This window comes from Dipodomys spectabilis, unplaced genomic scaffold (genome assembly GCF_019054845.1).
Source record: "Dipodomys spectabilis isolate Male_0828 unplaced genomic scaffold, ASM1905484v1 ptg000054l, whole genome shotgun sequence".
NCBI classification, from domain to species: Eukaryota; Metazoa; Chordata; class Mammalia; order Rodentia; family Heteromyidae; genus Dipodomys; species Dipodomys spectabilis.
The window spans coordinates 32,329,811-32,351,237 of NW_024870731.1; the positions used below are offsets into that span (position 1 = coordinate 32,329,811).

The window sequence follows — 21,427 nt, forward strand, 5'->3', positions numbered from 1 at the left end:
AAAAAAAGACAAGTAAAACAGAAAGTGCAGCAATGTAAATAAATATCCTAAGACTGATGGTCAAATATTGAAGGCCTGATACAGTATTTGTACTTTCAGTCAAGTCACAATTTAAGTATTAATTCTGAAGATTTTTTTTAACATTTTGACCATAATAAACTAAACAGTCAAAATAATTCCACTTAGTTTTTATTATTTTCTTCCTATAGCTAGTACAAAATTTCAAATTACATGTATACCACATACAATGCATTTATTTTGAACAGCACTGACTTGTAACATCATACAGGGTATTTTGTAATACAAACAGCAAAAATTATTTATTATTTTGTGTGTGTGTGTGTGTGTGTGTGCCAGGACTGGCGGGGACTTTAACTTAAGAGCCCCGTGGTTCTACCACTTGAGCTATACTGCCACTGATTAATTGGAGATGAGTCTCTGATCTATCTGCCCTGGCTGGTTAGGATCTCAGACATATTACAGAAATTATAGAAACGCCTCTATCACTTCTGTGGGTTTTTTGTGTTGTTTTTTTGTTAGTTATAGGGGCTGAACTCTGGACCTGGGCACTGTTCCTCAGCTCTTCAGCTCAAGGCTAGCACTCTATCACTTCAGCCATAGTGCCACTTCTGGCTTTTTCTGCTTATGTAGCGCTGAGGAATTGAACCCAAGGCCTCATGCCTGCAAGGCAAGCACTCTACCACTGAACCACCTTCCCAGCCCCTCTATCACTTCTTAATTAGTAAATATTTTGATCAGACATTCCATTTATGTATATTACTTTGGACAATATGACATGCAGTAGAATCTCAATGATTTTCAACTTACTTTTATTAATGTATTACAAATGTTTCCTCCATCATTATATAGTGAACTTTTTATTAACTTAGTCTAAAGTAATTAATCAGAAATGTGCAAAAATAGTTTAGAGGTGTCATGTAGTCTTCAAATGCCAAAGCTAGAAAACTAACACTGGAATAATGTACATGTATATCTTTTTTTGCCGATTTTTGTGCTCTGTAATTTAAAAAATCCATTTACAATTTTTTTTTACTAATTCTGTAGATACTAAATACAGTAATAACTTGATATTTGTATACAATGTGAAATGATCAACTCTAGTATTCCAATCACTTCACATATTGTTTTGTGATATTTGAAGAAACTGAAATATTTGAAAGGATTCAAGGACTATTTTTTGTGTGCATGTGCCTATCCTAGGGCTTGAACTCAGGGCCTGGCCACAGTCCCTAAGCTTTTAAGGCTAGTGAACTACCATTTTGAGGTGTTTATCTTTTGTACTTGATTGGAGGTAAGTCTCACAAACCTTCCTGCCTGAACTGGCTTTGAACTACAATCCTCAGATCTTAACCTCCTGAGTAACTAGGATGACAAGCATGAGCCATCAGCACCTGGTCCCAAGTACTATTTTTAAAATAAAAATTAAACTATGATCACTTTACTGTGCTATAGACCAACAGAATTTACTTCTCCTAACTTTATTTTGGTACTTGTTATTCAACCTCAATGTCCCCCATACCATTTCATCACACATGTAGACTCATATATCTATAACCACAATCAAGATATAGATCTACTTCATTACCACAAAGACCTCTCTTGCTACCCTTTATATTCACACCCATCTTTCTCTCTCCACTAGTCCCAACGCTTGGCAACCACTAATCTGTTCTCTATCTTGGTAACTTTTATTTCAAGAATGTTAATGGCATCCTACAATACGAGATATTGAGAAGACTGGCTTTTTTGTTCAGCATGTCTTGAAGCCAGCCAAGTTATTAGAAGTAAGTATACGCTTCAAGGCTAACACTCTACTACTCAAGCCACAGATCCACTTTCAGATTTTTTTTTGATAGTTAATTGGAAGATAAGAGTCTCACAGTCTGTCCTGCACAGGCTAGCTCAGAACCATGATCCTCAGATCTTAGCTTCCTGTGCAGCTAGGCCTGGCAGAAATGTAGTTTTATACCCTTACTAACAATGTACAGCTTTTCTTGCAACCCCTGAAATCAAAGGCAGGTAGCATCAACCACTGCATCCAGCTCACCCATAGTGTAGATGGGAGTCTCAGATTTTTTTCTGCTCAGACTTGACAGGTACCTCAAAATCCTTCCAATCTTAGCCTGTCTTGTAGCTTGATGACAGGTATGTATGGGTTGCCAAGAGGTCTCCAGGGATTTGCTGCATGGACTGGCCTCAAACCTCAATCCTCTCATTCTCAGCCTCCCTAATGGATCAAGTATTTTTAACAGCTGCAATCAGCAGAGTGATTCTTGTAGTTCTTCCATTGATTCCCTTAGTCTAAATGCTATCCTCCTCATTACTATGTGAGCCAGTAAGTTTTATTTTGAAGGAGCTTGAGTTAAGAGTCCTGCTTCTTACATTTACTATTCTTACAGCACTTATAGGTATCAAACAATGTTTGGTTTTATAAAAGAATTAAAGATAACATCTGTGATATCAGAACTGTTCTTAGAAAGCATCATCCACTTAGTTTTTTTCCCATGACTAATCATTCACTGTGTTGTAAGACCAAATATGTAACAAAAGCAGCATCTCACATCATCCTTAATTTCCTGTCCTTTCCAAAGGCTAACAAAGTTTCATATGAGTTTGTATTACTAATGCTCTTAAACTGTACAGAAAAATACTTTGGATAAGTTTTAAATCAAATGTATTTTTATATAGCCTTTCTGTTAAGTTTTTTTGTATTTTATAAAGTTTTTTTTCTGTTAAGTTTTGCTCAAACACAGGACAATTTAAACAGATATTTTAAACTGGCAAAAGGAGGAAAAGAGAGGAAAAAGTAAAGTAAAAACAAAAATTTTACTAGATTACCTTGTGATTTCAACCATTCATGATCTGAGTAACTGTATAGTCATATTTGCTTTTCCTGAAAATTCATTTTTGGCACCACAGTATGTGTCAGTCACTTCATGGGAATGAAAACAGAGCTGAATGAAGTGAGCGAGTAAGACTTCAACCTAAGTCATTCCAAAGAATAGTAATGTACAGTGTACAAAATACAACCATCAGATATATAGTGCCAACTATCAAGTTAGAGACTGATTAACATTTCCAACAAAACAATGTTTTTCCAACTGTTTGTAAGTTGCCTTAGGTGTCAGTTTACAAACACCCAACTCTAGATCTAGTTCTTTATCACAGTTCATTTCTGACTCCTCAGAACTGTTTTGTATCATATGAGTAGCCCCTTCAAAATAGCCAAAGTGACATATGGATGCTGAAAATCACCAAGTGGACAACCAAAAAAGATATGAATAATGTTATTAGGCTAAGTATGCCAAAACTCTGAAGCCTCAAAGTACTGGAACTATGCCACAGTCCTAGAGTTTGAACTCAGGGGCTGGGTGCTGTCCCTTTACCTTTTCACTCAAGGCTGGCACTTGACGACTTGAACCACAGTTCCACTTACAGCTTTTTGGTGGTTAATTGGAGATAACTCTTCTTAACTATTTTTCTCTCCTAGCTGGTTCAAACAGCATCCTCAAATCTCAAGCACCTGCATCGGCTAGGTGTGAGCCATGGACACCTGGCTTCAGGAACTATTTTAAATGCTTTGCTTAGAGTCTCCAAAGACTGTTATCGTGGTTTAAGTTCCAAACAAAACCAGGAATACTACTTTTAAGGGCATGCTTCGTAAAGACAACTTTGGCCTAATCCAGAAACATTAAATACACAGGATGAAAACATGGAAGGGCATTTATTACAACTAAAAAATGGAGTTAGAATGTAGCATAGTAGTTCTGTAACACCAGAACTCTTAAATGGAATTCCTTCTTCTCATTTTCACCAATTTATATCATTACAGCTAATGAACTCCTACCAAGTACCTGACTATAAAAGACAAAGGATAACAAAACTAAGAAAACAAATGCCCTACCCTCAAAAAACTAACATCATAACAAATATAGACTGGAAATCATTCTCAACTATAGCTTAAACCCACTGCTAGTGACTCACACATGTAATCCTAGCTAATCATGAAGCTGAGATCTGAGGATCACAGTTCAAAGCCAGTCTGGGCAGGAAAGTCCATGATACTCTACCAAAAAGCCAAAAGTGGAGCTGAGGCTCAAGTGATAAGAGCACTAGCCTTAAGCAAAAAGAACTTCGGTACATTTTTTTTTTTAAAATAAACTAAAAACTAACTCAGGGATAGCACCCAGGCCTGAGTTCAAGCCCCAGGACTCGTAACTGGAGGGGACAGACAGGAAGGCTTCCAAAGCATCTGGGAGGACCAATGGAAGCCAGCCAGGATACAAAAATGAAGGAAAAGCATTTTAAAAGAGAACCAAGAGGAAGAACTTGTGGAGGATATGGAAGTGAAACATCATGGTCCACCACTGAGCAAACACCAGGCAGTTTGGTATAAACCATATTTTGTGTAGAGGGCAGAGTCATAGCAGATTGCTTCAGAGTCTTAGCAGATTGCTTCTAGAAAGTCTAAAGAAAGGTATAGTATCACAAACTCCTTGTGATACTCAGGATATAGGATTTCATCCTAAAGGCAATGAGAACCAGGGAAAAACTTTAACCAGGAATGGAAGTGATATTTCACATTTTTCTGAACATTCTCACAGATGAATTCAACTTTTCAACCTGTGGCATTTGAACTGCCTTTAAGCAATCCAGGTGGAAAAGCCCAAGAAGTAGATGGATTTGTTTGTCCTGTGCATCCAAGCATGGGATGATGATGGGAGAAGCATGAGTGTGGTTGGTGTGTCTGGGATCAGTAGTAGAGCACTTCCTAAATCTGTATGAGGCTCTACATCCCCAACACCTCAGGAGAAAAAAAAGCAGTCAACATCATTTGAAGACAGGGAAGGAGCCTAGCATGGTGGTGGGACCTAGAATCCCAAAACCAGGAGGATTGCAGAGGGTGAGGTAGAACTTCTGAAAATCAACTACAGAGAACCATCTCAAAAATGAGGGGGCAGATGCCGGGCGCTGGTAGCTCACGCCTGTAATCCTAGCTACTCAGGAGGCTGAGATCTGAGGATCGCGGTTCAAAGCCAGCCCGGGCAGGAGAGACCTTGAGACTCCTATCTCCAATAAACCACCAGAAAACCGGAAGTGGCGCTGTAGCTCAAGTGGTAGAGAGCTCACCTTGAGCTGAAGAGCTGAGGGACAGCGCCCAGGCCCAGAGTTCAAGCCCCACGACCGACAAAAAAAAAAAAATGAGGGGGCAGGCACAGCAAGGAAGTAACAGAACCATTAACTTACATCCAAAAGTCACAAAGGCAAAGTTTATGTCCAATTCAGTGACAGCTTCCTTTATGAAGACCAAGAGACTAGTCTCCAATCTCCTTCACAATACAGTTAACAGTGTTGCTTCCCTTACTCTTTGCTCTCCATAACCTTCCCATCACTGGGTATCTTTATACTCTAGTCTTTTCAAAAGGCTAGGTAAATTGCTTAAAAGCAGACATTTCCCACTTATTTAACCAATGCCTTGAAATAAAAATGACTAATCAACACTATTGATGAGGGGCAAAAATTAGATGCCTAGATAGTTTTACATACAGGTTTCATTCTTCTCACATAGTGATTGTGGACTTGTGACCCCGGGAGGGAGCCAGAGACATTTTCATTACACAGGTGATGAAAATGAACAGCAGTCCTGTCTACTTTTGTAAGGAAGGGTCTGTATGCAAAGTAGTCTTAGGACAAAACAGCACTAGTAAAGAACTGGTTGGGCACTGGTGGCTCACGCCTGTAATCCTAACTACTCAGGAGGCTAATATCTGAGGATCAAGATTCAAAGCCAGACCGGGGAAGGAAAGGCTGTGAAACTCTCTTATCTCCAATAAACCACCAGAAAACTGGAAGTGGCTCTGTGGCTCAAGTGGCAGAGCGCTAGCCTTGAGCTGAAGAGCTGAGGGCAGCACTCAGGCCCAGAGTTCAAGCCCCTGGACCAACCAAAAAAAAAAAAGAAAAAAAGAAAAGAACTCCATATAATGCCATGGATGAATCTCACAATCATAAAAATGAGCTAATGAAGAACCCAGAAGTGCATATCCTGTATGATTCAAACGAAAACAAGCAATATTAATCTCTAGTGCCAGAAGTCAGCCTAGGAATAACAGCGGGCCGTGTACAAAAGGCTTCTGGAAATCTTCTCTGAATATGATCAAGAATCCAGGTGCCAGTTACAAAGTGGGCTCACTTATTCATCAAGTCTTTAGACTGATTTATGTATTGCTCTTTAATGGTCCAAACCTTAACTGAATAGATAAGCATTACTTTTGGAGTGTTAAAAGATGCCACAAAAAGAAAAACCACTGGTAATGGGGTAGTCAAGAAAAAAGCAAGACATTATGTATTTGCTCACATCATGAAGGAGACATTATAGACCAAGTAAGTACTAAAAACTGAATTAGTTTTGGTAAAGTGTTTTGACAAACTACAATTACTTGAGGAATGTATCTAAATTATGGAGCACCTCCCAGAAAATACAATGAAAGTATGCTATGTGACTACTACAGAAATGAAGCCATTCAAGACTTCCTATCCTGGGCTGGGAAAGTGGCTCAGTGGTAGAGTGCTTGCCTTGCATGCATAAGGCCCTGGGTTCGATTCCTCAGCACCACATAAACAAAAAGAAAAAAACGCCGAAGTGGCACTGTGGCTCAAGTGGTAGAGCGCTAGCCTTGAGCTGAAGAGCTGAGGGACAGCACCCAGGCCCAGAGTTCAGGTCCCACAACCAGCCCCCCAAAAAAAAAGACTTCCCAACCTATTAATTAGAATATGCTAGAACATCAAATGGCCTGAAATTAGTTTACAATACACAAACAAGAAAAGTTTAGTATTTTGGCCATAAAGGCTACAACTCTTAACTGCCATAGCTAAATAAGAAAATAAACCTACAGAAGTAATTATCCCCTGCTCGAAAAGCAAACAGCATTACTGTTTTCTAAGTAGGCAAATGCACATCTCAAGCACTAATAAAGCAGTCATCTGTCCAGTTCTCATCATTCTATAGTTCCTATCACTTTTCATCAGATGAAGTTCCCTCATTTTTCTGTTTAGTTTTTCCTCTCCTATATAGTGTTTCAAGTTTCATGAGAATAGGGCCTTGCCTGTCTTTACACTACTGCACACCTAGAGCCTAGACAAAAATCAATCAATCTACTACCTACCTACCACCTACCTACCTACCCACCTATTTTCAGTGCCAATATTGGCTCAAGGCTGGTGCTCCATGTGGACCACTTAAACTATGCCTCCACTTCCAGTTTTTTTGCTAGATAATTAGACTTAAAAGACTCATGGACTTTTCTTTCCAGGCTGGCTTCAAACCACAATCCAACAAGCCTCAGATGTCAGCCTCCTGAGTAGCTAGGATTATGAGTGGGAGACCCTGGCACCTAGCCAAAATAAATTATTCCATCCCTAGGTAAGAATAATATTTAAAACTGTGCCAGCTTTTATACCAGTTTTGAGGTTTTAAGATTTGATGAAGGTTTAATGATTTGGAAGACAGTGGTAATTTTCTGACAAACACAAACAAAAGCAATGTGACTCAAAACACAAAACCACAGTGGTTATATTCCCAGGAAATATGGGTAGTAGAGCTGGCTCTGTTCCAGTATAGGTACCTTGTTGTCTTTCTGGGAGTTTTCCTATCTAAAAAGGATCACCAGCAAAGATCACAACTATGTTCTATCTTTCCTTAAAACTTTACAACGTTACCTCTGACTTTTCAAGGGATTTTGAATTGTCAGAGTATCAACTTGAGGGGAATGTCCAAAGTTATAACTGCAAACAATTGGGGACTTTTCCACCAAAGAACATGTTTTACACATAAAGCAGCTGCTTCTTTAATTCTTCCAATTCAGTACCCTGAGTACCAAACTTTTGTAAATCTGGTTATTTTTACACAACTGTAACAAATATCTAATGTGCTACTTGTCTATAAAAGCTCTAAAGACAGTAAATTTTTCGGAATGAAAATAGTCAAAAAATCAGAGTTTAAATAAAACAAGCTCTTATCCAGGCATTAGTGGCTAATGTTTATAATCCTAGCTACTAGAAAGTTAACATCCAAAGGCTCTTGGTTCAAAGTCAGCCTACACAGAAAAGTCCTCAAGACTCTTGTCTCCAATTAACTGGACATTGGAGGCATGGTTCAAGTGATAGTAAAACACTAGTGCTGAGCGAGAAAGCTAAGCCAGAGCACAAGGCCCGCAGTTCAAGATTCAGTATCAAAGCTGTGTTTCTACCACTTGAGCCACACCTCCACTTCCAGCTTTTTGCTCATTAACTGAAGTTTCCTACCCTGGCTAGCTTTGAACAGAAATCCTCAAATCAACTCCTGAGTAGCTAGGATTACAGGTGTGAGCCACCAGTGTCCAGAGGTAAATTTCTTCATGTGCATGCATGCATGCGTGCGTGCATGCATGCACTTGTCTGGAGCATTTTTGCTCAAGGCTAGTGCTCTACCACTTGAGCCACAGCTCCACTTCTGACTTTTTGCTGGTTAGAGTCTTAGGGACTTTCCTGCCAGGGCTTGCTTCAAACCATGATCCTCAGATCTCAACCTCCTAAAGCAGCTAGGATTACAGATATGAGCACATGATGCCCAATAATTTCTGCAACACAGAACTCAGGAATAATAACGAGCACAAAAGTAAAATATGTCCATAACCAGATCTAGGAAGTTACTATGCCCGATACTTGAGAAGTTCAGAAGTCTTAGGATAAATTCCTGCAATTTGTAGGCTTTACTACCTACTTCTTTTAAAAGCTAACACCCTCTTCTTGAGACTGGCAAAATGGACTGAGAAAACTAGCTGTCACGGAGAAAGAGACTGGGTTCCCCCCCTCACCTGCCATCATGCACACTCCACACAGCTCCAGAAGCTTATCATCTTCCACCTTGCAAGGATTAGTCTATCAGAACAGTGAGAAGCATCTTTCCCAGTTGTCCATAGCTACTCCACATGAAGACTTTACAGTGCCATCAAAGAAGGGGAGTAAAAAAAAAAATCTACTGACAAGACAACAATGTTCTAAAACCTGGATTGTGGTAATAGATGCACTCTAAACAATAAATAAACCACACTTAAAATAATAACCAGGGCTGGGAATGTGGCTTAGTGATAACAGTGCTTGCCTAGCATGCATGAAGCCTTGGGATCAATTCCTCAGTACCACATTAACAGAAAAGCCACAAGTGGCTCTGTGGCCCAAGTGGTAGAGTGGGAGCCTTGAGCCAAAAAAAAGCAGCTCAGGGTCAGTGGCCAGGCCCTGTGTTCAAGCCCCAGGATTGACAAAAAAAAAATAAAATAGGTGTATGTATGTGTATGTACATATATGCATATATGTACATACACATACATACACCCACACATAAAGCCGGGTGCTAGTGGCTCACACCTGTGACCCTAGCTACTCAAAAGGCTGAGATCTGAGGACTGCGGTTCAAAGTCAGCACAGCCAGGAAAATCTGTGAGACTCTGATCTCCAATAAACCACCAGAAAACCAGAAGTGGCGCTGTGGCTCAACAGAGAGCTCGCCTTGAGCTGAAGAGCTGAGGGAGGGTCAGCACCAAGCCCAGAGTTCAAACCCCACAACTGACCCCCCCCTCCCATTTATATATGTTTATATATATTTATATATAAATTTATTATATAAATCTATATTTACATGTGTAAATATATAAATTTATATTTACATATATATGTAGATATATATTATATAAATAAAAATAATAAGGGCTACAGATTGGCATAGTATAAAAGAAGAACCATAGGGAAGAAGCAGAGAAAGCCAGGCATGGTGCTGCATATGCCTCTTAATTACTACATTGGGGAGGTGGAGACAGGAAGATCATAAATATATAGGAAGATTTTGTCTTCAGTCTTCCCCAAAAATCAAACCAGAAATTCTCCAACACCCATTTCACTTCAGTATTACATCTAAAATGTAGATCTCTAGTGGCACCAGAACTTCCAAGTAGACTATTAAGTATCCCCTCCTTTTCCCTTAACATATTCTTTACAGCTTTCCGACCTTCCTTTCTGCGGCTCTCTGTTGCTCCAAAAAGAAATGAAGTTCCCATCCAAAACCACCTACTTGATACCACCTGCAGAATTTAAAATACTGTGCATAAGTCAATAGTAGTAAAAAAAAAAAAAAAAAAAGCAGGTGATTTCAAAGAAATCAATTTTCCTTATCAGATGAAATGGAAGGAGGGACTCCTGATAGTGTCCCCAAAGTGTCAAACTGCTGGATCTTACTTTATATTACATTGCCTCTGTGAAAGGACTTTATAACTCAGTTACAGTCACTTGACATCCTTTTTGTTTTTGTGCCAGTCCGAGTACCTGAACTCAGCAGTACCTGTACATTGTCCCTTCACTGTTTTGCTCAACGCTGATGCTCTACTACTTGAGCCACACTACCACTTCCTGTTTTTTGGTGGCTAATTGGAGATGAGTCCTACAGACATTTCCTGCCTGGGCTGGCTTAGAACAGTGATCCTCAGATCTCAGCTTCCTGAGTAGATAGAATTAGAGGCAGCCAACTTAACAGACTTTCAACACTCCCACTCTCCTCCCCTGGCCCAATGACTTTTATATCCTAGGAAATCAACACATCATCTCTGAATGGACAGCAAACTATCAACAATGGACAAATACAGGTAGTATGTGTCCTACTGGACCAACACTATACTTCAAAACTGTTTTCCTGAGTTGCTGGTTGATGATTTAACAATAAGGATAAAAATGATAAACTGGGGCTCGAAGTGTGGCTTAGTGGTAAAGTGCTTGCCTAGCATGCATGAAGCCCTGGGTTCGATTCCTCAGTACCACATACACAGAAAAAGCAGAAGTGGGTACTGTGGCTGAAGTGGTAGAGTGCTAGCCTTGAGCAAAAGAAGCTCAGGGACAGTGCCCACACCCTGAGTTCAAGTCCTAGCCCTGGGGGGAAAAATTATTGCAGTAGCCAGAACCAGAGAAATCAAACCAAGCTGTTATACCACCTAGGACAGGTTGAATACCTGTCAAACTCATCTCTCCATATGAAACCCATCCATAAGGAAGCCAAAATGTCCTTTGTAGTCCAATTTATGATCCCTTCTGAAAAGATCTAAAACATCAAAATACCAACAGTAACCAAAATGAAACAAACTTTGTTCAGGTAGAACTATCAAGAATTGATAGGGTTTAAAAGCCCTGAGAAATCTGTGTGCAACAACTCCATGACATTAAAAAAAAAAAAAAAAAAAAGGAACAAACAAAAAACCCCACAAAACCATCTAAAAAGGGTAGGTACTCCAGCATCCTTTTGCTGAAAAGATTCTAAAATATTTCTAATTCAATATATTAAAACTGAATTTTACTGTTATCTGCAATTCTGAAAAAAAACTTTAAACTTAAGTCTAACTTGCCATGTGCTTCCAAAAAGTTGATGAGTCAGTTTTTTTTAAATGCATGTAGAAAATGAATAGTATTTCCCTATGAAGTAATTATTCCCAGCAATAAATCAGATGTAAACTTTTGAATTTGGTTTAAGTTTCTTTTCACCAGCAAGGTTCTCAAGTTCTTAGGAGTTTCCTAGTCATTTACTTGAACATCATCTACAGTAACACTCAAAGCAAAACCACAATAAAGAGGTTTGGCCTCTGAGGGATTCTACATGTAAAAAAACATTACTCATAAATAATACACAATCACTATTGATTTAAGTAACACATTTCTAAACTTTCATTCCATCTGATGGAATCCCCTATTTTAGACAGTAAAACAACATTTGTGAAATCACCGAGGTGGGGTTTTTATTGTAACTAAATCAATAAAAAGTTTACACTAATTAAAAAAAAAATAAAGGACTACAAGCCTGGAGCTTGTGGCCCAAGGCTATAGTCCTAACTACTCTGGAGACTGAGATATGAGGATCACTGTTAGAAGCTAGGCCAGGCAGGGAAATTCGAGAGACTTTTATCTCCAATAAACTACCCAAAAAGCTGAAGTGGCCCTAGGGCTCAAGTGCTAGAGCACCTGCCTTAAGCAAAGAAAAGCTCAAGGACAGCACCCAGGCCCAGAGTTCAAGCCCCAGGACCAGAGCAAAAACAAAACAAAACAACAATAGCAAAAAAACTCTACACACACAAAGTGGGGAGGAGAAGGCGGGATGGTTGAGTTTGAGGCCAGCCTGGACTCCACACGAAGGCTGTCTCAGGAGAGAACAAAAAAAACCAAAAGTACTCTGAGGAAATATTTTTGGTTCTTGAGTATTTTTTATTCAAAGGTATTATGACTTAAAAGTTACTGGACTCCACAGAACAATTCCATCAGTAATTATGTTGATTCAATTTAATCTCAGGTATAAACAAAGCAATGAAGCCTTATAACAAGACATTTTCACCCAAAGAGTGTCTGTCATCCAGTAGGAATTGCTGAAGTCTACTACAGAGTACACTGAAACACTGCCAATTCAAAACAAATACCTGATGAAATGAGACTTTGGGCAATCAACCTTAAGTCTTCAAGTATCCACTAAGAACTAAGTCCGGCTTTCACAAGCGCCCCACTGCCAAGTCATTAAATGACACCAAGAACATTCTCACAGTTTAAATCCCAAATAAAATTTAAAAAGATGACCGGAAGACTGTAAAATCAGCCTTGACATTTTATCAACTTATCTAAATGTTAGATCTAGAGTAGTTACACTTGTTTTGATGCTACATACAGTTTCCCACCTTCATCTAAATGAAAAGGAATTCTTCCAACGTTCTTTTCATCATAAAGAACTTTTAGACACACACTTCAAAATAGTCATTCTAATCACCATTTTGCACAATCGTCCTCCACCCTCTGCATAACTTAATTAAAAACCTCGACCTATCAGCGTTTCCCTCCCTCCCCCCCAAAAATGCATTTCACCAACACTCTCCATATTTATTTTCAAGTACAAGGAAGTAACAGAAATTTTCAGCTCATGACAGGAAAAGCACAACCAGTCTTACTGTAACACCACCATTAAATTCCTCCAAAAGAAAAACAACTCAGGAAAGGCAAATTAAAACCATTCAGCACAAGGCAAAAATATAAAGGTCTCATGTCCTACAATCCATAGCAACAGCCTCGTTTCCTCTTTTGAGAGTCAGCGCCAATAAACCCAAAGGATACAAGTGTCAAACAAACCCAGTGTTCGCTTGAAGAAAGACCAAAGACCTGAGAAAATTCCCTTCCGTGAACAGGGGGCCTTGCACCCTGCAAAGGCACAAGGCTAAACGCATCGCACATCACCCACCCACCCCGCCCCCCCACCCCAAATGCAGAAAAGGAAGCAATCAACAAGTTGGAAAGAGGGCAAGAAAGTACGGCTCACTACCCTCCCTTCGCCCACCTTGAAAGAACAACAACCAAGTCCTTTCACCGAGATGGGAGCTCTCCAGTACCTGGTGGAGGTGCCTTTCCTCACGTCGCAGATGCTGCATTTGAAGGCTTCGGCGCTGTTCCTGAAGGTGCAGACGCTACAATCCCAAAAGCCCTCGTCTGCGGTGGGCTTCGCTTGTCTCTTCGGCCTTCGGGAGGAGTGGGGGACGGAGGGGAGGGGAGCCAGGGGGTGGGCAGGAAAGAGAGGAGGAGAGACAGGCAAAAAAACACAGGGCTTGGTGAGCCGTCGTCATTCCGCAGGAATCCAGCCGGCGCTGGAAACTTCGCTCTCGGGCGACCACCCACCCTTTTCGGGGACCGGGGAAGCGGCAGCCGGGCGCCCCCGCCGGCACCCTGCGAGCCCCGGGGGCCGAGGGGGGCCTCGAGCCGCGGGCGGCGGCGGCGGCGGCGCCCCGGGAAGGGCCGCGCCGGGCGCAGGAAGCGGGCGGACTTGTGGACTTGAGCGTGGGGGGGGGGGAGGCCGGTGAGGGAAGCCGCGGGCCGGATCTGGAGGGGGGCGCGCAGGGGCGGCCCGAGGCCGGCGGCGGGGAGTGGGCCGGCGTCTTCCCTCTCCCCTCCCCTGCTCGCGCCCTCCCTCCCTCCCTCCCCACCTGGTTAAATCTCCCTTTGTCTGGGAGGAGTGGCGGCGGCGGCGGCGGCGGCGGCGGAGGGCGGCTGAGGAGGAGCCGCCATGGCTGCGGCGCGCACGGCCGCCGGCCCCGAGCGGGAGCGACACCGCCTCCCGCCGCTGCCGCCGCCGCCGCCGCCGCCCGCCGCCGCCGCCGCCTCCCCCCGCCCCCGGATCTCCATCTTAGCAGCGCCTCCCCCACCCCCGCCCCGGGTGGCTCCGGGGCCTAGTCGTCGCCGGCCCCCGCCCGCCCCCAGCCGCCCTCCCCTTCCGCCCCCTCGGCTCGGAGCAGGTACCTGGTCGGGCTCTTCTTGTCGCCCATGGTCATGGATGGGCTGTACCCCAGCCCCCCCCCCAAGCCGAAACCGGCGCCGCTCGGAGGAGAACCGCCGTCCGGGAGTCGTCGCGGACCGGCCCCCCTCCCACCCCCGCGCCCGCCCGCCCGCCCTCCCTCCGCCGCTGGGGCTCAAGCTCCGGCCGCCGCCGCCGACGCCGCCGCCGCTGCCAGTCTCCGGACGAGACTAGTCCCCGCCAGCGCCGCCTCCGCCGAGTGACTGACGAGGGGCGGGGCCGGGCGCCGCGCGTCACGCGCCGTGCAGCCAATGGGAGGGCGGCGGCCGGCGCCGCGAGGGCGGGGGCGGGGCGCGGGGGAGGGCGGGGCGGGGCGGACGTGGGCCGGGCCGTCGGTGTGCGTGCCCGGGAGTGTGTGCGCGCTGGGGGCGCGCGTGCCTGCCGGTGGCCCCCGCGGCCCGGCGCGGCGGAGCGTGCGAGCCTGGCGGGGCGCACGTGGCCGCGCCCGAGAGCTGGCAACCGACTTGGGGCCCTTTGCGGCCGCCCCCGTGAAGCCGCGGCTGGGACCCTGGCCCCGCAGCCGCCCCGGAGAAGTAGTTCCGCGCAGTTTGCGCGCGCCGTGGGGGCTTGCAACAGCCGCGACGCCTCGAGGCTTGCAATTCCCCGGGAGCCGACAGGGCCTCCGTTGGCCCGCATCCTCCCTCCCCGCGCACTTGTGCTCCTCTGCCACGCGGAGCTTTGTACGTGCCTCTCCCGAAGTCCCGGCTCCCGGGACGGACGCCCGGCCCTCCGACGCGGGAGGGAACTCTGCGGGCAGGGTGTGGTGCAACTAACCGCCCCGAGGCCGAACCCCCGGGCTCCGGGGCCCGGGCTCGGGCTCCGACTCCCCGAGAGCCTGAATAGGGCGTTTCCCCCGAGAAGTTGCTATTCAGACCCTGGCGACTGCATGCCAGCATTCTAACCCGGTGCCGATGCTCCCTCCCCTCCAAAATGAGGCCGCTGGGCCCTCCTCCCATGGAGGTCGTGAAAATCCAGGCACACAACGGGTGGAAAGCACGTGGAAGGGGGGTGGGCTGGCACTTACGAAGTGTCTGGGCCTGGCTGGGGTACCAGTGCCCCCAGCTTAGCAGATCCTTGAAGGGGGGGGGGGGGGCTCAGTTTCTGTCCTGCAGTGGCCAAACAGACTTGAACATGACTCCACCCTGTGCCTGTGGGCGTTGAGGGGACACTACCCTAGATCAAAGGCACTGGCCCGGTGGGGCTGGAACCCCAGGTGATGCTGGAATGGGGGTGGGGGCACAGGGAAGTAAGACTGCGTGTAGGCCCAGTTAACAAGCCATTGCTAACTAGGTTGTTATCACACTGCCCCTTGGGAGGGAAGCCTAACCCGGACTAGAGACTGGGGGGGAGAACGTGGAGGCTGGAAAGGCGGGGAGCAGGAAGTCATGGGATCCGTACCCCGCCTCTCCCCGCTCTCCCTCCTCTCCCTCCGCCGTCCCCCCATCAGAAAGGAGAGAATAAAAGGGAGCCAGTGTGACAGTGATAAGCTTGATCTGCACATTATGTCCTCTCCAGAGCAGGCGCACGGAGGAGGGCCAGCGATGCCGTTTAGCAAGAAATCAGCAACCTTCCAGGCCTCAGCCACGGAAACTTCCTGTGAAAGGAGGCTGAAAGGGAGGAAGAGGAGAGAAGGTGGAGTCCTAGAGGAAGAGAGGCCCAGAGATAGCCAAGGAATTCACACTTCAGCCTTGGCTCAGTGCCAGCAGTCTTGGTCTCTGGGGTCTATCTGGCATACTCCGGGAGACACTGCCCCTAATGTGAAGGTACTGAAAGAAAGGAGTATTGAAGGGGCGGAGGACCTATAAATCAAGGATAGAGTGCTGGCCTAGCATGCAAGAGGCCTTGGGTTATATGCCTATCGCTGGATTTAATTTAAAAAAAAAAATCCTACTGGGAGAGTGGCCTCAGGATGGCAGGAGTCCTCAGAGAGTGGAAAGGAAACAAATAATTATTATTAATGTACAGTAAAATACACAAATCATTTTGCCACTCCGTGCACATCATTCAGATGCAAGAAAAGAACATTTTGTTTTTCAGATGCAAGAAAAGACCATTTTCTTTTTCTTTTTACGTTGGTGGTCCTGGGGTTTGAACTCAGGGCCTGAGCATTGTCCCTTAGCTCTTTCATTCAAGGCTGGAGCTCTATCATTTGAACTACAGTTCCACTTCTGACTTTCTTGCTGGTTAGTTGGATTGGAATGTTAAAAGTGGTGACATTGATCATGTTGCAATGTATTCATAAACTGTTTTGTTGAATGGCAACTCCTCTGTACAACTAAAGATATTAATAACATATATATAGAATTGAGACCTGTGGGCTTTTCTACCAGCACTGGCTTTGAACTGTGATCCTCAGGTCTCAGCCTCCTGAGTAACTCTGATTAAGGCATAAGCCACAGCATCAGGATAGTATACAACATTTTCATACCCTTAGCACATCTGGCTGCCACCCTAGGTAATCACCATCCCAACTTCTCAGCCCAGATTAGGTTTTTTATTTTTATTTTTTGGTCTTTGAACCATGATCCTCAGATCTCAGCCTCCTTAGTAGCTAGGATTACAGGCGTGAGCCACTGGCACCTGGCCCCCAGATCAGTTTTACCTGTTCATGACCAGCATATCCACAAGTCACATTGTGTCTCTTGTGTCTGGCTGGCACTTTTTACTCAACATGATATTTGTGTTATGTCCACAACTGTTGCTTAGTTCCATCGTTCATTTTTCTTTGTTTGCTTGGTGAAGTGTGTAGAATCCCACTATAATTTCCATCACACTTTATTTATCCATAGGACACTGACTGTTTTCAGTACATCTTTTTGTATCTTTGTTCATTGGTACCTTAAAAAATTAATTGTGTGGGTTTTTTTTAATGTATTTTTTTAAGGCCAAGCACCAGTGGCTCACGCCCGTAATCCTAGCTACTCAGGAGGCTGAGATCTAAGGATCGAGGATCATAGCCAACCTGGGCAAGAAAGTCTGTGAGACTCTTATCTACAGTTAACCACCAGAAAACCAGAAGTGGTGCTGTGGCTCCAGTGGTAAAGTGTCCCCCAGAGCTCAGGGACAGCGTCCAGGCCCAGAGTTCAAGCCCCACGACTGACAAAAAAAAAGTTTTTTAAGGCTACTCAGGAGGTTGAGATCTGAGGATCATGGTTCGAAGCTATCTAGGGCAGAAAAGTTTCTGAGACTTTTATCTCCAATTAATTCAAAAAAGCTGGAAGTAGAGCTGTATCTCAATTGGTAGAGTGTCAACCTTGAGCAAAAAAAAGCTAAGAGACAGAGTCCAGGCCTGGAGTTCAAGCTCCAGTACCAATGCACACACGCGTGCATGCACACACGCATGCACACACAAATGATTTTTAAGGGAAGAAAATAAAGAGCTAATTTCTAAGAACTCATTAGGAGGCCCACAGATAATCCTCTGGTTGCAACTAGAGAGGCCCTAATTTTGTTGAAGTATTGGAGGTAAATGTGGAAAATCTCCATTGGGTTGTAGGAACAGAGGGGACTCCTGTAGTGTATGCTCCAGGGCACCTGACTCTATGATGAGGTATTTCAACTCAAGCATGATGGGAAATACTGTAGGTCATTTGCTTTGAAGGAATAGTTCCTCTGCTTAAAAATTATTTGGAACCCATGATTTCAGTGTAGATGCCAGGTAGAAGCACTCCCCAGGAAATGCTTATGTCATTGATTTCATCAGTGTATAGGGCAGGTTAAAACCAGTTTGACTCTTTCCCTCTCATTTAGTCCACTGTACTCCTGCTGGCATCTTTACTGTTCCTTGTAACAATTTATTACCTTCAGGGCCTCAGGGCTTTTGCACTAGCTGCTGCCCCAAAGCTCTTTCCCTAGATATCCACATTGTCAGCTGCCTCACTCCTTTCAAGTCTTGACTCAAAAGTCACATTCTTCTCATTGAGGTTTTCTTGGTGACTGAGTCTAAAAACTTCATAATTAGAACCTGATGCCTCAAGAGTCCCTTTCTATTTTTCTTTTTTTTTCTCTTTGACATTTACCACAACATGCCCGAAGTTCTCTTTCCTTGTTTAGGAGATCATCAAACCAGTAGAATTTAACATCCATAATGTCAGAAATTGACGGTGGTTTTCTCTCTCCCTCTGCTATTACCTGTCAAATGCCTGGAACAGTGGCAGGAGTTGAGGACAATAGTTGACATTTAGCAATAGTGTGTGTGTGTGTGTGTGTGCGCGCGCGCGCACACGCACGCACCAATATTGGGTTTGAACTCAATGCTTTTTGCTGTCCTTCAGCTTTTTCCCTCACTCATTGCTGGTGATCTACCATGTGAGCCATGCCTCCAATTCTGGCTTTTTGTTGCTTATTTGCAGATAGAGTCTGGAGGATTTACCTGCCAGGATTTTCCTGACTTTGAACCTTGGTCCTCATTGCTATCTGAGTAGCTAGGCTTATAGGCTATGCTCATTTCTGAGACTAGAAGATTGAAAAGACACGACAGACTTAATTCCCAATGTTTCAGAGTGTACATTTACTTTCGGCACCAGGCCTTACCCAAATGATTGATTGCAATCATGACTATTGCTATGAAGCAAGACAAAATGCAGGATGCGGGGTATTGGGGTACTAGCAAAGGTGATGATGCAGCTGAGGGGCAGGTGAGTAGAGTTCCCTGAAAAGATGAAGGTGGTGAAGGAGGAAAAGACGATGTAGAAAGGGGCAGAGCAGAGTTGAAGAAGCAGGTAAAGCAGGCTGTGGTCAGTTGCCGTACTCCAGGACAGGCTGGAGAGCTTTATTCTGAATTTCATGAGAACCACTGAGAATCCATCCATCTAGAACAGTGTGTGGGTCTGCCTTACTGAATGAAGTGCTTCAAGAGGCAGACCCCTGGAGAGAAGGGAGGCAGTGGGAGGACCCTTCAAATATCCAGGACTGGGAGTTGTTCTGAGAGAGGCAGCCTGAGGAAGTTTCTTCCCTTTCTTTGGCTCGTGAAAGAACCGAAAGCCACTGGTAGACCTCAAGGGGAAGTTCTACGAAGTTATCAACTCCCCCCTGTCTTTAAGTTTGCAACTGCTACTTCTTAGCTGGAACCCTAAACACTTAGGCTAGGACTTTGACTCTTAGGAAAACCGCAGGAAGGTACTATAGACAGTGAGAGGAAAAAGCCGCCTTAGGGCTTACCCCTGCCACCTAAATTATTCTTGATGATGGGAGCCTCAAAACATGGTCCAGGCTGTAGCTTTGCAATGAGGAGAATACAGGAGATGCCTACAGCAAATAAATTGCCAGTAGTTAATTCTCAGAAAGAATGACTTTTTTTTTTTTTTTTTTGCCAGTTCTGGGGCTTGAATTCAGTGCCTGGCCACTGCCCCTGAGCCTCTTTTGCTCAAGGCTAGGACTCTACCAGTTGAACCACAGCGCTACTTCTGGATTCTTCTGAATAGTTTGTTGGAGATAAGAGTCTCACAGACTTCCTTGTCCCAGCTGGCTTCAAACTGTGATCCTCAGATCTCAGCTTCCTGAGTAGCTAGGATTACAGGTGAGAGAGAGCATCCCAGCTGACTTGAACTTGGTACCTGACATTTTCATTCATTGGCTCATGCATTACCAACTCAGCCATGCCTCCAACCCAAGAATGACTTTTTTTTTTCCCTTGATGCTGGTCTTGGGGCTTGAACTCAGGGCATGGGCACTGTTCCTGAGTTTCTTTTTGCTCAAAGTTAGCACTCTACTACTTGACTCACAGCTCCACATCTGGCCTTTTGGTAGTTTATTGGAGAGAGGAGTCTCAGATTTCCCTGCCCAGGCTGGCTTCAAACTTCAATCCTCAGAACAGCCTTCTAAGGAGGATTGCACTGGGCTAAGACAACATTTTATTTTTTAGAACTTGAATTTTTGTTTTCTCTTTTTATGAAGGCTTGGCTGATTTCAGTGTCCATTCTTTAAGAGACTGATAGCAATAATAGTTGGTTATCTTTCAAAAAATATTGAGTAGCCAAATAACCAGGTTGTCAAAGCAGTGCTGGCTCCCAAGATCTCAATGGCTGTAGTGAAACTTCTGGAGGGAAGAAGGAAGAAACAGTGCCACGGGCAACTGGAAAGGTCACTCCAGAAGGACAGAGTCTTAGCAAGCTAAGATCTTGATCCTAATTGCTAACAACTCACACCTCTCCTTTCACGGAGCAGAATATTCCTTCCACGTGCTTTGGGAGAGAAAATTATTTCTCGGAACAATGAAGCACCTTGAGTGTTTTTGGAAAAGGAGAAGAATGTAACTCAGTGCACGGAAGGACTGGCTCAGGGAAGGTGCTACTATCACGAAGGATATCTGGAGCATGCCAATAGGTGATAGGGTCAACTTCTAAAGAAGCAACCCCTGAGTCAGGTGGAGCTCACTGACCCTCTGTGTTGAACCTTACCCAGATTTTGCAAGCAGTCACAATGTTACCTGTGCACGTGGAGTTGTGTGTGTGTGTGTGTGTCTGTGTTTTGCAATTTGAGCTCTTGCACAGTAGGAGAAAGAAAAAGAAAAGAAAAATAAAGCACAAGACAAAATATGTCTGTGTTACATCTCACGACATTTACAGCAATTAAACTAGATCATAGACCTAAGAGTACAACTTGAAACTGCTAGAAAAAAATATGGGAGAGGCTAGAAATGTAGCTTAGTGGTAGAGTGCTTGTCTGGCATGCATGAAGCCCTGGGTTCAATCTCTCAGTACCACATAAACAGAAAAAGCCAGAAGTGGTGCTATGGCTCAAGTGGTAGAGTGCTTGCCTTGAGCACACAGAGGCTTGGGGACAGCATCCCAGGCTCTGAGTTCAAGGTCTATGAGTGGCAAAAAAAAAAAAAGAAAGAAAATACAGGAGAAAAGCTTGGTGGCAATGGAAAGCAGACTTCTTTGAAATGATATAAAAGAACACAGTCTATGAAAGAAAAGGCTGACCAGGTGCCAGTGTCTCACACCTGTAATCCTAGCTACTCAGGAGGCTGAGATCTGTAGCTCACAATTTGAAGCCAGGGAGAGCAGGAAAGTC

At 44.4% G+C, this 21,427-nt stretch overlaps 1 protein-coding gene across 1 annotated transcript in view; it reads right to left on the minus strand.

Annotated features, from left to right (window-relative positions):
- LOC122108010 (RING1 and YY1 binding protein) overlaps window positions 1-14,535 on the minus strand; it is a 70,627-nt gene extending 56,092 nt beyond the window's left edge. Inside the window, exons 1-2 of the mRNA XM_042679944.1 lie at window positions 14,356-14,535; window positions 13,455-13,580 (exon numbers count right to left, since the gene is read on the minus strand). Of these exons, the coding sequence (XP_042535878.1) occupies window positions 13,455-13,580; window positions 14,356-14,387 (158 nt within the window). The 5' untranslated portion in view covers window positions 14,388-14,535. The remainder of the gene's footprint in view (window positions 1-13,454; window positions 13,581-14,355) is intronic.
- Between the last annotated feature and the right edge of the window lie 6,892 nt (window positions 14,536-21,427).